Here is a 15,712-nt window from a genome sequence, read left to right on the forward strand (position 1 = left end):
GAACGCCCTGAACCACGACGTAACCATATCCCCAACATAAGAGAACACCCTGAACCACGACGTAACCATATCCCCAACATAAGAGAACACCCTGAACCACGACGTAACCATATCCCCAACATAAGAGAACGCCCTGAACCACGACGTAACCATATCCCCAACATAAGAGAACGCCCTGAACCACGACGTAACCATATCCCCAACATAAGAGAACACCCTGAACCACGACGTAACCATATCCCCAACATAAGAGAACACCCTGAACCACGACGTAACCATATCCCCAACATAAGAGAACGCCCTGAACCACGACGTAGCCATATCCCCAACATAAGAGAACGCCCTGAACCACGACGTAACCATATCCCCAACATAAGAGAACACCCTGAACCACGACGTAACCATATCCCCAACATAAGAGAACGCCCTGAACCACGACGTAACCATATCCCCAACATAAGAGAACGCCCTGAACCACGACGTAACCATATCCCCAACATAAGAGAACACCCTGAACCACGACGTAACCATATCCCCAACATAAGAGAACACCCTGAACCACGACGTAACCATATCCCCAACATAAGAGAACACCCTGAACCACGACGTAACCATATCCCCAACATAAGAGAACACCCTGAACCACGACGTAACCATATCCCCAACATAAGAGAACACCCTGAACCACGACGTAACCATATCCCCAACATAAGAGAACACCCTGAACCACGACGTAACCATATCCCCAACATAAGAGAACACCCTGAACCACGACGTAACCATATCCCCAACATAAGAGAACGCCCTGAACCACGACAGAACCATATCCCCAACATAAGAGAACACCCTGAACCACGACGTAACCATATCCCCAACATAAGAGAACGCCCTGAACCACGACGTAACCATATCCCCAACATAAGAGAACACCCTGAACCACGACGTAACCATATCCCCAACATAAGAGAACGCCCTGAACCACGACGTAACCATATCCCCAACATAAGAGAACACCCTGAACCACGACGTAACCATATCCCCAACATAAGAGAACACCCTGAACCACGACGTAACCATATCCCCAACATAAGAGAACGCCACGAACCACGACAGAACCATATCCCCAACATAAGAGAACACCCTGAACCACGACGTAACAATATCCCCAACATAAGAGAACGCCCTGAACCACGACGTAACCATATCCCCAACATAAGAGAACACCCTGAACCACGACGTAACCATATCCCCAACATAAGAGAACGCCCTGAACCACGACGTAACCATATCCCCAACATAAGAGAACGCCCTGAACCACGACGTAACCATATCCCCAACATAAGAGAACGCCCTGAACCACGACGTAACCATATCCCCAACATAAGAGAACACCCTGAACCACGACGTAACCATATCCCCAACATAAGAGAACACCCTGAACCACGACGTAACCATATCCCCAACATAAGAGAACGCCCTGGACCACGACGTAACCATATCCCCAACATAAGAGAACACCCTGAACCACGACGTAACCATATCCCCAACATAAGAGAACGCCCTGAACCACGACGTAACCATATCCCCAACATAAGAGAACGCCCTGAACCACGACGTAACCATATCCCCAACATAAGAGAACGCCCTGAACCACGACGTAACCATATCCCCAACATAAGAGAACGCCCTGAACCACGACGTAACCATATCCCCAACATAAGAGAACACCCTGAACCACGACGTAACCATATCCCCAACATAAGAGAACACCCTGAACCACGACGTAACCATATCCCCAACATAAGAGAACACCCTGAACCACGACGTAACCATATCCCCAACATAAGAGAACACCCTGAACCACGACGTAATCATATCCCCAACATAAGAGAACGCCCTGAACCACGACGTAACCATATCCCCAACATAAGAGAACACCCTGAACCACGACGTAACCATATCCCCAACATAAGAGAACACCCTGAACCACGACGTAACCATATCCCCAACATGTGAGAACGTCAGGTGGATTGTTAACACCCGCTCCGACCCCGGGGCCGCACCTTTCCTGGTGTTCTCCGTGACGTCGACCCCAAACTGGATGATGTCGCCGGACAGGACCTCGCAGGGCGGGCTCTCCTCGGAGCCCCGGCTCAGGCGCTGGCTGTTGATGAAGGTGCCGTTGCTGCTCTTAGTGTCCTGGAGGTAGAACTGCAACACGCAAACAAAACGGCCCCAGGTTAGACTAAAGTACTTCTCTTTATGCGTGTACGCAGACGGCACTGTAGGCCAATCATTTTAAAGTATTTTAGTTTGATAATATATTTAATTTAATTCATCGGATGAAAAAGAACAAAAAGAAAGGGGAAAGTTTGCGAATTTGACCCAGTTTACACCAGACCAGAGGTGGGATGATCGAAATATCGCAACTCTCGGTATTGCGGTATTTTCGTGGCACAAGCCAGAAAATGCATGATAGAGACAAATAAAAACATATAGTCGCAGTGGAGTATGAAATGCGGTGTGAAAGTGTGAAAATAACAAATAATATCACATATAAGTCGCTCCAGAGTATACGCATATAAGTAAAATGTTGCTCCTCCTGCTCCTCCTGCTCCTCCTGCTCCTCCTGCTCCTCCTGCTCCTCCTGCTCCTCTTGCTCCTCTTGCTCCTCTTGCTCCTCTTGCTCCTCTTGCTCCTCCTGCTCCTCCTGCTCCTCTTGCTCCTCTTGCTCCTCTTGCTCCTCTTGCTCCTCTTGCTCCTCTTGCTCCTCTTGCTCCTCTTGCTCCTCTTGCTCCTCCTGCTCCTCCTGCTCCTCCTGCTCCTCTTGCTCCTCTTGCTCCTCTTGCTCCTCTTGCTCATCCTGCTCATCCTGTTTATCAAATACAAACTGTGGTGTTCTCGGCTCGCTGAAGAAGCAACAGTTTACAGTCGCCGCAGCAAATCAACTTCCCTCGTCAACATAAACTCCGCCTGAAGAAGATCCAAACATGTGCCGCGTTATCGTCTCGGTGCATCACATTCTTTACACACTTTTGTTGGTCGTCGGAGCTTGAAACGGAGCGGGAACATGCCGTACAAACCGACCCGAGTTCACGCCGGGACGCGACTACGTGCCGGCTTCTTTCCGCTCTCCGTCCCATTCTTTCCGTTCACCAATCATCGGTCGCATCTCTCCAAAGTCCTCGTCTCATGGCCCGTCGCCGACAGAGCAGTTCCGTCTCTTTGCTGCTCTGTTAAGAAGCCGCGCGGGCCGATGTCGTGAGGGGAAAACACAAGTTAAAATGCTGCCGATTTGCGCCGGCGTTTTCCCCCGCTCTGCGCCGGTCCACGCTCAGGGAGGTGGGGGGGGGGGTTTAACGACCAGTCGACTCTGCAGACCTGAGGATGCTGAGGCTGATGTCGCCGTGGAAACCTGCGCCGGGCGTAACCAGGGCGACTTTACCCCGGCAACAACGCACACACGCGGCTATGACGTCGTCGAAATGAAGGTGCTCAAACTTTAGTGTTTTTTCTCCTGCTAAATATTTGAAGGTTTAACTGAAGATATATTTACAGAAAGAAAGCGCTAATACAATCTTTATTATGATAATGATAATGATATTAGGATTATTTTTGATATAGTTATTATTATTATATGATTGTGACATTATTTTGATAGTTATGATTATTATGATATTATCATGATGACATGATTATTTTGATAGTTATGATTATTATATGATATTAGGAGTATTTTGATATATTTATGATTTTATGATTATTGTGACATTGATTATTTTGATTATTATGGTTATGATGCCATCATCATCATCATCATCATCATCACAGCAATGACTGAATCCCATCAAAAACTGAATATATTTGTTTAAGAATAAAGAACAGTTGAAGTTTCTTTTTGTGGTTTCAAACATGATGAAAGCCAGAGCAGAGCTGAAACAGACTGAAAAGCACAATGGAGAAATATATAAAGACTAAACTGTATTTTATAAAGATTTTAACTAGTTTTATCTTGTCTACAGGTGGTACTGTGCGCGAGAAGGCAAACATGTTTAGTGAACAGGGTTTTTTTAATTAAACTCAAAAACAACATTGTAAAATAAACATCAATACGATAAATGCACTACACTGAAAGTTTAAATCAGATGAAGTAGATCAGAGTGACAAGACCAGGTCCACATTAGGACTAAACCGGGACCGAACCGGGACCGAACCGAAACGGGACCGAAACGGGACTAAACCAGGACCAGTCTGAAGGTCATAATAAGATGAATGTGAGCAGACTTGTGACTCTTCGCTGAGGAAAAAAATTATCCAGAACATGTTTGTGGCAATATAAACTAAAGGTACGACAAAATGTTTCTATGAAAGACAGAAAACATTGTTCTTTGAAAAGGAAGTTCTACCATCTAAATCATTACAGCCTTTACAATTTTACATTTTCACCAACTCAAACAGGGATTTTGATTTGATTTACTGAGCATCTTTACTGCGGGTGTGTTCAGGGACTGCAGGACAAAACGACTCTTTAAAGACCTTCTGCATGAACGTGAATTTAGGTCGTTGTTAAATATCATGTGAACATTTGTAAAATCTAACAATAATAATTAAAATTTGATATAGTGACCTCCCTAACTAGCATGTTGTCGAGGAAACGCATACAACATCATCATCAACTGAAACCGAGCATCTCCTGACCATGTTTGTGACTAAAAACACACAGTCGGGTGGCAGAGTGGTTAGCTCTCCTCCTGACAGGCAACAAAGCGGTCAAGCCACCACCAGAGTTCTTCTTCTTCTTCTACTTATTCTTCTTCTTCTTGTGTTTATGCAGAACTGAAGGCTTTTGTGGCACGTTTAAAGACACCACAGACCGAAACCCCAAGTCTACAGATAAAATGATGACCACAAACGACGCCGTCAGCTGAGCAGCAGAGTGGTTGGTGCTTCTCAGCTCAACAGGTTGTGGGTTCCTGGGCAGACACTACATCGATGCTACTGTGGGGGCAGAACGGCCACAGATTGGTCTAAAATGAGACTAAACCTGAGCCTAAACCATGGATACGGTTGCTCTAATTAACCAATAGAAGGACAAAAACATGAATATACGCCTCTAAATAACATCCCCATTTTCTTGGAGCCGGAGCACAATAAAATGCTCTGCTTCTTCAGAATGTTCACTGTGATTGGTTTAATCCAGCTGTCACTCAAAGCATGACACAGGCTGACCAATAGGAGGCGTGTGTTCAAAACAGAAGCTTTTTCTCTCAGACGGCTGCATCAAATCGAAAAATGGCGAACCGCAATTTCACAAAAAAAGCATATCATCTCCGGGAAGAGCTCACGGTTTCATTTCCAGCGCCATAGTGCCCCGCCCTGATACGGACGGAACGCGCGTGCCCCTGATTGGCTAATCCAGCTGTCAATCACGCCCATCTGAACTCTGGGAGATGAAACCAGAGACTAGACTGATCTGTGTGAGAATACAAAGAGACATCATCCTGGACTCATCATTTAAAACACCTTTGTATCCGGGCAGTCCCATGAAAATGTTGGAGTATTTAGTACTTTGCATTAAAAGTACTTTGTCCACTTCTCCCTGGGTCTCTCGTGTGTATTCTTCGCTTCAGTAAAGTGTGGCTCGTGTCTCGGCTGCTCTCAGCTGTTTGCCGACTCCATCAGTCGCTGCAAAAATAACTCCGGCGCACATGCAAAACCAAAAGTACACGGTCAACTTCATGTACAAGGCCATTCCATCAATAATGAGCGGATCTAAATACATTACAAAAGCAGATACAAACTTTGATATTAATGTTTGGAATAGTAGTTGAGCTGTGAAAGTAGTAATTTAGCCGGTATTAATTTAAGCAACAGGGGTCGCTGTATACACATATTTGCAATTTAAGTTTAAATAAATGTAGAATTCTGTTCAATGTTCACATGTGAACTCCTGGAACATTTGAGAGAATGACTGAAATATGAACTAATACAAGAATGTCAGGACTAAAGTACAGGTACAATGAGACTTTTATAAAGTACATTCTATTCTGCTATTCTATGCTGCTACAACTGTTGCTGCTACAACTGTTGCTGCTGCTACTGCTGCTGCTGCTACTGCTGCTGCTGCTACTGCTGCTGCTGCTACTGCTGCTGCTGCTACTGCTGCTGCTGCTGCTGCTGCTGCTGCTGCTGCTGCTGCTACTGCTGCTGCTGCTGCTGCTGCTGCTGCTGCTGCTACTGCTGCTGCTGCTGCTACTGCAGCTACTGCAGCTGCTGCTGCTGCTGCTGCTACTGCTGCTGCTGCTGCTGCTGCTGCTGCTACTGCTGCTGCTGCTGCTGCTGCTGCTGCTGCTACTGCTGCTGCTGCTGCTACTGCAGCTACTGCAGCTGCTGCTGCTGCAGCTACTGCTGCTGCTGCTACTGCTGCTGCTGCTACTGCTGCTGCTGCTACTGCAGCTGCTGCTACTGCTGCAGCTGCTGCTGCAGCTGCAGCTGCTGCTGCAGCTGCAGCTGCTGCTGCAGCTACTGCTGCTGCAGCTACTGCTGCTGCTGCTACTGCTGCTGCTGCTGCTGCTACTGCAGCTACTGCAGCTACTGCAGCTACTGCAGCTGCTGCTGCTGCAGCTACTGCTGCTGCTGCTACTGCTGCTGCTGCTACTGCTGCTGCTGCTACTGCAGCTGCTGCTACTGCTGCAGCTGCTGCTGCAGCTGCTGCTGCAGCTGCAGCTGCTGCTGCAGCTGCAGCTGCTGCTGCAGCTACTGCTGCTGCAACTGCTGCTGCAGCTACTGCTGCTGCTGCTACTGCTGCTGCTGCTGCTGCTACTGCAGCTACTGCAGCTACTGCAGCTACTGCAGCTACTGCAGCTACTGCAGCTGCAGCTGCTGCTGCAGCTGCTGCTGCTGCTGCTACTGCAGCTGCTGCTGCTACTGCAGCTGCTGCTGCTGCTGCTACTGCAGCTGCAGCTACTGCAGCTGCTGCTACTGCAGTAGCAGCAGCAGCGCAGCTGCTACTGATACTACAACTACTGATACAACTACTGCAGCTACTACTGCTGCTACAACTACTACTACTGCCACTGCCGCAACAGATACTGCTGCTACAACAACTACTACTACTACTGCAGCCAAAACTACTGCTACTGCTGCTACAACAACAACTACTACTACAACTACGGATACAGCTGCTACAACTACTGCTACAACTACTACTGCTACTACAACTACTACAACAACTACTACAACAACACATAGAAACAGGCAGCCGACCAGAATCCATTTTTGGGGCAGATTTCACTACAGCGCCCCCTGCTGTTTGTTTGAATCGAGGAAGAGACGAGACTGGAGATCCAAAGCCCACACTCTGGAGACTCTTCAAACTCATCAAATTAAATGAAACGTATTCAGAAATAGCACCGCCAGACGGGGAGATCCTGGCTCCCGCTCAGACACAAACTCGGATGACTCAGTGGGCACCAGCGTAACCAGCAGCAGTCCGTTTGACAGTGTATTAATAACGTTTACAACAGCGAGACGGATTAACAGAGCTATTCTTCACTGTGGCTCGTGGGGGGGGGATTACAGGTGGGCTACTTTTACAGCCACCCTAAACCTGCAGATATGTGGAGCACGAGCAGAGTCGCACATTTCTGATGGGCTCAAAAACATGACACGCATTTAAACAAAAAACTAATAATCCGTTTTTGTCAATAGCACAGGCCGATGTTCGTGTGAGCCACAGTTGACCTCAGGGCAGCTGTGGCTACACACAAAGCCACGTTTCGACCGGGCATCGTCCCTCAGACTGGTTCACTTTGGAGCGTCTCGAGAGGCTTCTGCTAATGCTACATGAGAAGCTAACGTCACACGACATAACCAATGTTTTCTTTCAAATTAAATCTAAATCATGCAGGAATTGTACTTTTTCTTCATGAGGCAATTCACAAAAAGACATTTAGTGGTTCCAAGTTTGTGGAACGTGGCTAAAGCTAGAGCAAAAAGGAAACATCTTCTGGTTTATTCAACAGCTTTTTCCTCAATTTATTCAACTGGAAATGCGTTTATCACGAGATCAAGTCAGCGTCAGGTGAGAAAATGGTCTTTATTTAGATCTGCTTTTCTGCCGTTTGCTTCTCACTCGAGTCGGAGTTCTCTCTCATCATCTGGCTAAAACTATCCAGCTCTCTCTGGGAGCTCGTGCCTCTCGCGGCCCCTTCGGACCCCTCAAACAGGCCACTTCACTTATGGCAGTTGAGATACTTTCAGAATGTCCCGATCAAAGTCGTTTACCTCAACTAAGTCATTACTGTAAAACAATCATTATTCATTGCTTTTTTTTGTCGCCATGTTGAATTAAGTGCAGCTAGATCCACTGCTAAACAAAAATGTAAGTCTCATCATTGCAGAGCTGCGCAATTAATCAGAATCTGAATTGTATCGCCACTTACAGCTCAGTATTTCCAATCTTGAAGGACTCAGCTTGTGTGGAGCAGTCGACAGTCAATCCTTTGTCAGTAAAAGCTCGTGGTTTGAGCAAAGTTCAGACTTTGGACAAGAATATTGACTATGTTTTTGTTATAAAAGGCAATGATTAAACAGGTGTTATTGTTTAAGCTCAGGAAATAATACTCAAAGCCATTTCCAAAAAATAAAACTGAAGCAAAAACAAACAGCATCGCCTTAATAATCATATTCATGTGCAATACATAATCATCTCGGTGCAATATTTTCTGTCCATATAACAGCTGTAAATAAGAGTGTCACTATTGTTATTATATAGTATAAGAGCTTTTATATAAGAGTTTTATAAGAGCTTTTCTATAAGTGTTTTTTTTAATGTTTTTTATTATTCACTTCTGTACCTACTTTGTGTTGCAACACTTGAATCTCTCCATTGTGGGACAAATAAAGGCTTATCTTATCTGATCTTATCTCGACGTTTTCTTGGACTCTGCAGAACAATACTGAGCCGGTTCTTCTGAAATGCGTCTGAAACGTGCCTGGAAATGTCTTGAAGTACAAGTATTGCACAAAGAGTGAAGGGACCACGTGAGGACAACAAACGGCTCCTTTTGCAGCATTTTAAACTCGTTTTTCATTATAGTCTTAGTACTCACAACAATTGCGATATTACTAACAGAACAGGGCATAAATCCTCGACATAAAAGTCTGTCGTTTTGATGCTGTGGCATATTTGATTCCTTGGGGTTTTCTGTGTTTCTATGACCCACATGTCTGCACTCGCTCGCTGATTTCTACGCCCGATTTCCACTTGCGCGTCTGAATCAAGTCCGTCTCGTCTCGTTTCGTCCCCTTCCGTGCACCGGCTTTGAACCCGACGCCTCAAAACAGGAAGCAGTGAAGAAGAGTAAAAGGTCGCATGGGTTCCAGTCCCCACAGACGAGCGAAACGACCAATTGCACCGGTTTCAGCATCTCCCGCTCGGCCACAACGATGGGAAATTCTCACATCAATATCCCGTCGCTGCACAGCTATTCAAGCGTCACAACAGTTTACGCTGCACCTTCAATGAAAATACAGCCACAACTGCATCAAAAATACTTAAAAAAACGCAAGCAATAAAAGCAAAGCGGGTTAAAGGACACAACACAACTGCTCTTACCACAAACGGACCGCGGGGGGCATGAGGCGAAGCTAAATTCACTTTAACGTTCAAAGATTGTCGCATAAAGACAGAGCAGACTCTCGTGCAGTGAATGCTTTTGGCGCTGATCGACTCTGACAAAGGTTTGAGGAAGTGATCGTGACAAAAGAGGTTTGGAAACTCTGCGGGAGCCGACGCAGCGACTCGGCGCGCATATCGACGGGGAAATGCGTCCGATTGTGCGAGTGCAGTTCATCAGGCCGACCACTGAAGTCCATTTGTCCGTGAGGTCTCAGTCTTTGTATCGGGGACGAGATTTTGACATAATTCGTAATAAGTCAAGTGTGCAGTTCAGTTCACAGCTCGGCCTCCATCTATTTATTAACATATATATATAGTTGTTGTTGTTTTTGCAGTAATTGTTGTGGCGCTGCGTTTCTTTCCCGCTGGAGGTGGATGCATCAGCACATTCCTCACAATCTGAATGTAAACACATGACCAAAACAAGATCAACAAGATCTGTGTGCACACTATCTTGTTGTGGCAATAATTCAGATTGCAAAAGGTTAAAGTTAAAGTTACAGTAGAATGTGTTAAATGGTCAGAGCAGATTTGAGCAGACCTGGTTTCTTTCCTGATTTGAAGATTTTATTTTATTTCCTGATTCAAAACAACAACATCATATTTTGATTATGTTTTAATGTAATAATAATTGCTATGACAACGGTGGTTTGTTGTGATGCAGAATCTTTCAAATTAGGAAGAAGTCCGTCTGCCTGAACCCCACGAACAACCTTAACCCCAAAGGTGCCACTGTTGCCTTTAGACGGGACTTTAAGACGTGAGATTCATACGACAGGTTTGTGGAGTCAATAGCGACCAAACAATTAGAAGGTTCAATATTTATTTTAAAAAAGCGGTTAATCTCCCATAGATTTCATCAAATTCTAGATTGTGAGTTTAGGTATCAGATACACCGCTTTTTGACCCTTCTCATACGTTTGCATTGTTGCCATAGCGTTGCCACAAATAAGTAAATATTGGCACTAGCATTGCATTTAGCACTTAGCCCGCAGGAGCCATTAGCGTTCTTAAGATAACTATACACATTTGGGCCGTTTGAGCACTTTATTCTTCATGTCTTTGCGTCTGCATTTGGCACAATATATAAATAATAAAGTCAGCGTTTGTTCTTATAGTTTTTAATCTAAATAAAGAAGAATTGTACGGCGGTGACATATTCAAGTGTTGTAAGCCTACAACATCAATAACGATCCTTCCAACTGCACTTGTCGCATGTTTAATAGAACGCTTAGTGCACGAACCGCAAATGGACAAACGGCGCCCGACTCTGCACATCGAACGTGTCGTCGGAGTATTTAAGGCGTCATTATCCTCGTCGTTAATCGGCTCCCGTCCCTCGCACACGCCGCCCATAAGAGGCTGCGAGCGGCGTGAGCTACAGTCTCTCATGACGCAGCACTTTCCTCTGCATGACTCGCGCTCCGGTCGCCGGGAGGAGAACTGGGACGCACCTGCTCCAACACGGCCCGATTATTAATGACCACGGCCGGGATTATTAACGATGGGCAGCAGCGATTTGGACTGGAGCAAGTGCGCGGCGTTTATATTTAGGACGGATCCGGCTTGAGAACAGGGCCGGTGTGAATCTTTCAGTGTCTTTTCAGATTTATTTACGAGCCATTTTCATTTCCAAATCATTGCAGAAGAAAGAAAGACTTCTTTAAATGTATTTTACAATCCAGCCTTCTCTTCCCCACTTCACCTGGAATCCAGCCTTCTCTTCCCCACTTCACCTGGGCCTTCTCCTGTGGCCACTGCAGCTCTGACCAGGAACTAAACCCACTCCTAAACCCACTAAACCCAGGGGCGGGCACTTCCAGCCTCCTCGTTAGCCGAATATTGTTGCCAATTATCGGGGGATTTTTCATCACAAGACCGATGAAAAGATTCTCTGGATAATCACTGATGACTGGGCATTTCCAAGAGCCTCACAATACACGTCGAAAAATGACCTTAATATCACAAACTAGTTCATGAATCACTCGCTATTGCAGCTCTACAGGTTCAGTCTTGATGCATTAGTTAAGTGTGCATAAAGGAGTACAAGCCTAATCACAGACACCAGTAAAAGGTCGCGGTCTTCGGTGCCTCTTGACCGCTGCAGACCAGGAACACTCGCACCACAGCGGCGTTTTGTAGAGATGCTTTGCTCCAGGAATGTAGTCATCACAGACTGGCTCCACGTCAAATCACTCAAATCCTCAGAGTTGCTCGCGCTCCATTTTTATAACAACTTAAAAAAAAAAGACAAAATGTTCACTTGCTCCGAGAAAAGAGCTTGTGTCACATGACCTCACAAGATGGGAATAAAATGGAATGAGTGTCTCTGGAGAATTTACATTTCTACAGTTTTCCACAACCGGTTTAATAACAGCGGAAGAGTTTAAAAAGCACAATACATATTATTTAACATTATGGATGAATATCATAATCAAAGAACAGTATGTGACATAAATAAAAGGAAGTTAGATGTATTTCTCCAGATAAAGCAGTGCTACGGCGGTGCATAAATCGTGAGTGATTTAGAGCCACAGGGAAAAAAGTCACTCGAGTCGAACCTGTTCTTCTGCCGAGCCTCTGTCAAGGAGCTCTGACTCAGACTGGAGTCACCGGCACAGACTCCGGCACAGACACCGGCACAGACTCCGGCACAGACTCCGGCACAGACTCCGGCACAGACTCCGGCACAGACTCCGGCACAGACTCCGGCACAGACGCCGGCACAGACGCCGGCACAGACGCCGGCACAGACGCCGGCACAGACTCCGGCACAGACGCCGGCACAGACGCCGGCACAGACGCCGGCACAGACGCCGGCACAGACGCCGGCACAGACTCCGGCACAGACTCCGGCACAGACACTTTCATTCATGCTTCTTGTCTGTGACTATGGGCAGCAGTGAGTCAGTGCTCCTCAGAGGGAAGGGCAATTCATCGCATTTTAATTGTGATTACCGTATTTCCCGGACTATAAGTCGCACCTTTTTTCATAGTTTTGGCCGGTGTGCGACTTTTATACTCCAGAGCAACTTATGTGACATCTGGTATTTTCACACTCGCAACCACATTTCATTCGCACCGTATATACGTTTTTTTTCTCTATTGCTGGTGCGACTTATAGTCCGGAAAATACAGTATTTAAAAACTGATGTGACACAAAAAACTGCAGAGCAACAATCTGTAGAGCTCATATTGTGAGTGATTCAGCTCTAAACTTGAATACAGACACGTTTCACCCGCTTCTCCTGTTGCTCTGTCACGATCTGAGGGAGTGACACCGGTGTTCACTATACGTCGTTTTTCTGGTTGTACTGATATTGACTTATTTCACAAAACAGCAATGGAAACACTTTGATATAAAAGGGTCAAACCTGTGGGGACTGTAAAGACATGCGGGGGACTGACTTTTAACTCCCACCACCGCCCGGAGCTTCTCTGACCGCTCCTGCCAGGTCCCGAGTGGCCCTCCACGTCTGCCCGCCCTAGAGCCCACGCGGGGTCCCATGTTTTCTGCAAAATGTTTTATACAGACTGTGTTGCCACGCAAACGCTGCGCTCAGTCCGACGGCTCTGTGCGTGAGCCTGTGCTCTGTCAGGACATGAGCAGGACACGAGATGTTTAGGTCTGACCACACGATTTAATACAACCACTCACTGCACTGTTCACTTTCTGCACCACTCCTGTAAATATGGTGTACATACTAGATCTATTTTGATTTATAGTCAATTTAAATGGATTTTCCCTAATGCATGCTGTATATGATTTGATTTATCTTGCTTTTAATACTGTTCATTGTCATTTGTTGGACTGAAGTTCCCAGCCTCTGCATTTTGTTCACTGACAATGGCAATAAACCTTTTCTGATGCTGATTGGCTGCGCTCTCAGAACATCTCTGACCGCTCGCTGGTCTACTGTCCCACACAGCCCTTTTGCCTCGCTCCGCTGCCTTCACAGTGGCGCTCTGAGCTGCAGAGTTCACGGGTTCAGTCAGCTCTCATGCAGAGCGAGTGTTCTGGGGTTAAATCATGTTATTGGCTCATTATGTAGCGTAGAAAACTGACATCGCTGCGTTACATGAGAGCGAGAGATCCAAAGTCTCGGTGATGGCACAAGGCGCAGACGGAGCAGACCTGCAGCTCAGAGCCACTGTGACCAGAACAGCTCTGACCGTGACTCGTGTTGGTCAATGTGCTTCAAATGTGCTCTAATAAACTGAAACGGGCTGTTGCATCATGATTGTTTTAACGTTCTGCTACATTATTAGTCTGTGTGAGTCAGGGCGACGAAAATAGGGTGCACCACTGTCACCAGTGATCAAGGTTAAGTCCAGAGCTTTGCAACAGATACTGCAGCACAAAGAGTGTGACAACATGGACCTGATGAGCCTGGACAAAATCTGATTATCTGACTCCTGGACCTGATGATTCAAATGGCACACAAACCGCCAAATCGTATGCGAGTGAGGGCCCATGATCAGAAGGGGGTGAAAAATCTGATATTAATCATCTAATTATTTAAAAATGTGATAATCTGATTTTGAGCGCGCATGCAAGCACAGCCATCGTCATGAATCATTTGCATCATTGCTCAGCCCTAAACCGGAATGTCAGAGGTTCACTGCTCTGTGTAACTTCTCTGATGGAGTGTCCGCCACCTGCTCGTCTCCAGGGAGATGCTATTGCTTTGCTGGGAAAGTTCCACAGTAAAGCATTTAACTTAACTAATGTCATCTTTTTTTCCAATTACAGGTGCTGAAAAAAAAGGACTTTAAAAACATGTATTCTCCCTGCAGGCGTGATCCCTCTCCACAGATCTAACCTGTAATTTGGTCTGGAAGCGTTAACCTGCTTAATGCCACACTGTGGAACAATCCTGACAAGCAACATTACCTTCAAGAAGCGGGAAGCGTACTCTCTAGAGATTTAACGCTTTGTTCTTTTCATGGCCGATGCACCAATTTACTACAAACTCATCCACAACCAAGATTTATTTAAAAATGTGGAGAAAAAGCTGTGTGGTTACATTTAGTGCAGTCAATCGTTGCACTGAAGTGTTCAAATAAAGCTTTATTCATATTCTTCAGGCGGCTGTTGGCCCAAACTAAAATCTGCTGAAGATTTAAGGCTGAAAAGAGTAAATATCGGCCAACTATTATATGTGTATCTCTAGTACTTTCTACCAGACAAGTGACAGTGTGTACTTTCTTTTAAATGAATAGAGACAAGTCCCCTCGTCTGCGTGTGTAAACCCCTTTTTACCTTGCCGGTCTTGTGGTCGAACCAGACGAGCGCGTGGTTCCGGGACAGCACTTTGCAGTCGAAGGTGGCGTTGCTCTGGGCGGGCCGGCAGCGGGCCACGGAGCGGCCGATTTTGACGGGCTCGTCCAGGTAGACATGGCGCTCCTGGAACGGGTGCGAGTTCGGTCGGCACGTGAACACGGCCAGCGCAGACGGCATCGGCTTGGGCTTCAGCGTGTTGCTCCAACCGGACACCAACGAGAGGCCGTCCTGCTCCAGAGTGGCTGATGCTGCTTGGGTCTCTCCACAAGGAAAAATTGTTTCAAAAAAAAAGTGTCAACCCCCACTCCGCCGCGGGGGGTCCCCTTCCTCAAGTCTCAGAGCGTCCGGTAAATCCTTCAGGCACTAACTAATGCGCATTGTCCACCGTTTGGAGCGCATTCCTCGGATTCAGAGACAGACCGGACTCACTTGTTACCCATCGATTGAAGAGGTCCAATTTTAGTTCCAATACTCACGTACAAAAATAAGTCAAAAAGAGTGTGCCACCGCAAAAGAAAATTATTTGACCCACGCCTAACTAGCACCTTTGTAGGACACTCCCAAGACACCCAATTAATTTGGTCAAGTGGACAACAGTTGCAGCTGAGAGGGTAATTATCTCGGGATTAATACAGTGCTAGGACTCCAGATTAAGTCCAGGGCTTACAATTTTTAGCGCCACTAAAGCTACATACCTAAACCTTTTAAGCAGCAATACAAGACTAGGCACTATGTACAGACCGTGG

At 46.2% G+C, this 15,712-nt stretch overlaps 1 protein-coding gene across 15 annotated transcripts in view; it reads right to left on the bottom strand.

The window, feature by feature from the left end:
• slmapa (sarcolemma associated protein a) overlaps positions 1 to 15,265 on the bottom strand; it is a 42,910-nt gene extending 27,645 nt beyond the window's left edge. For 6 of the 15 annotated variants that reach the window (XM_072439956.1, XM_072439960.1, XM_072439959.1 and 3 more), the window contains exons 1-2: positions 14,946 to 15,263; positions 2,064 to 2,211 (exon numbers count right to left, since the gene is read on the bottom strand). In XM_072439956.1, the coding sequence (XP_072296057.1) occupies positions 2,064 to 2,211; positions 14,946 to 15,143 (346 nt within the window). In that variant the 5' untranslated portion in view covers positions 15,144 to 15,263. Of the gene's footprint in view, positions 1 to 2,063; positions 2,212 to 14,945 lie in introns of all 15 variants that reach the window. The other 9 variants (XM_072439950.1, XM_072439949.1, XM_072439948.1 and 6 more) reach the window with 3 other exon arrangements.
• Between the last annotated feature and the right edge of the window lie 447 nt (positions 15,266 to 15,712).

This window comes from Eucyclogobius newberryi, unplaced genomic scaffold (assembly GCF_026437365.1).
Source record: "Eucyclogobius newberryi isolate DKJ021-1_F unplaced genomic scaffold, fEucNew1.0.hap1 SCAF_11, whole genome shotgun sequence".
In the NCBI taxonomy this organism is placed as follows: domain Eukaryota; kingdom Metazoa; phylum Chordata; class Actinopteri; order Gobiiformes; family Gobiidae; genus Eucyclogobius; species Eucyclogobius newberryi.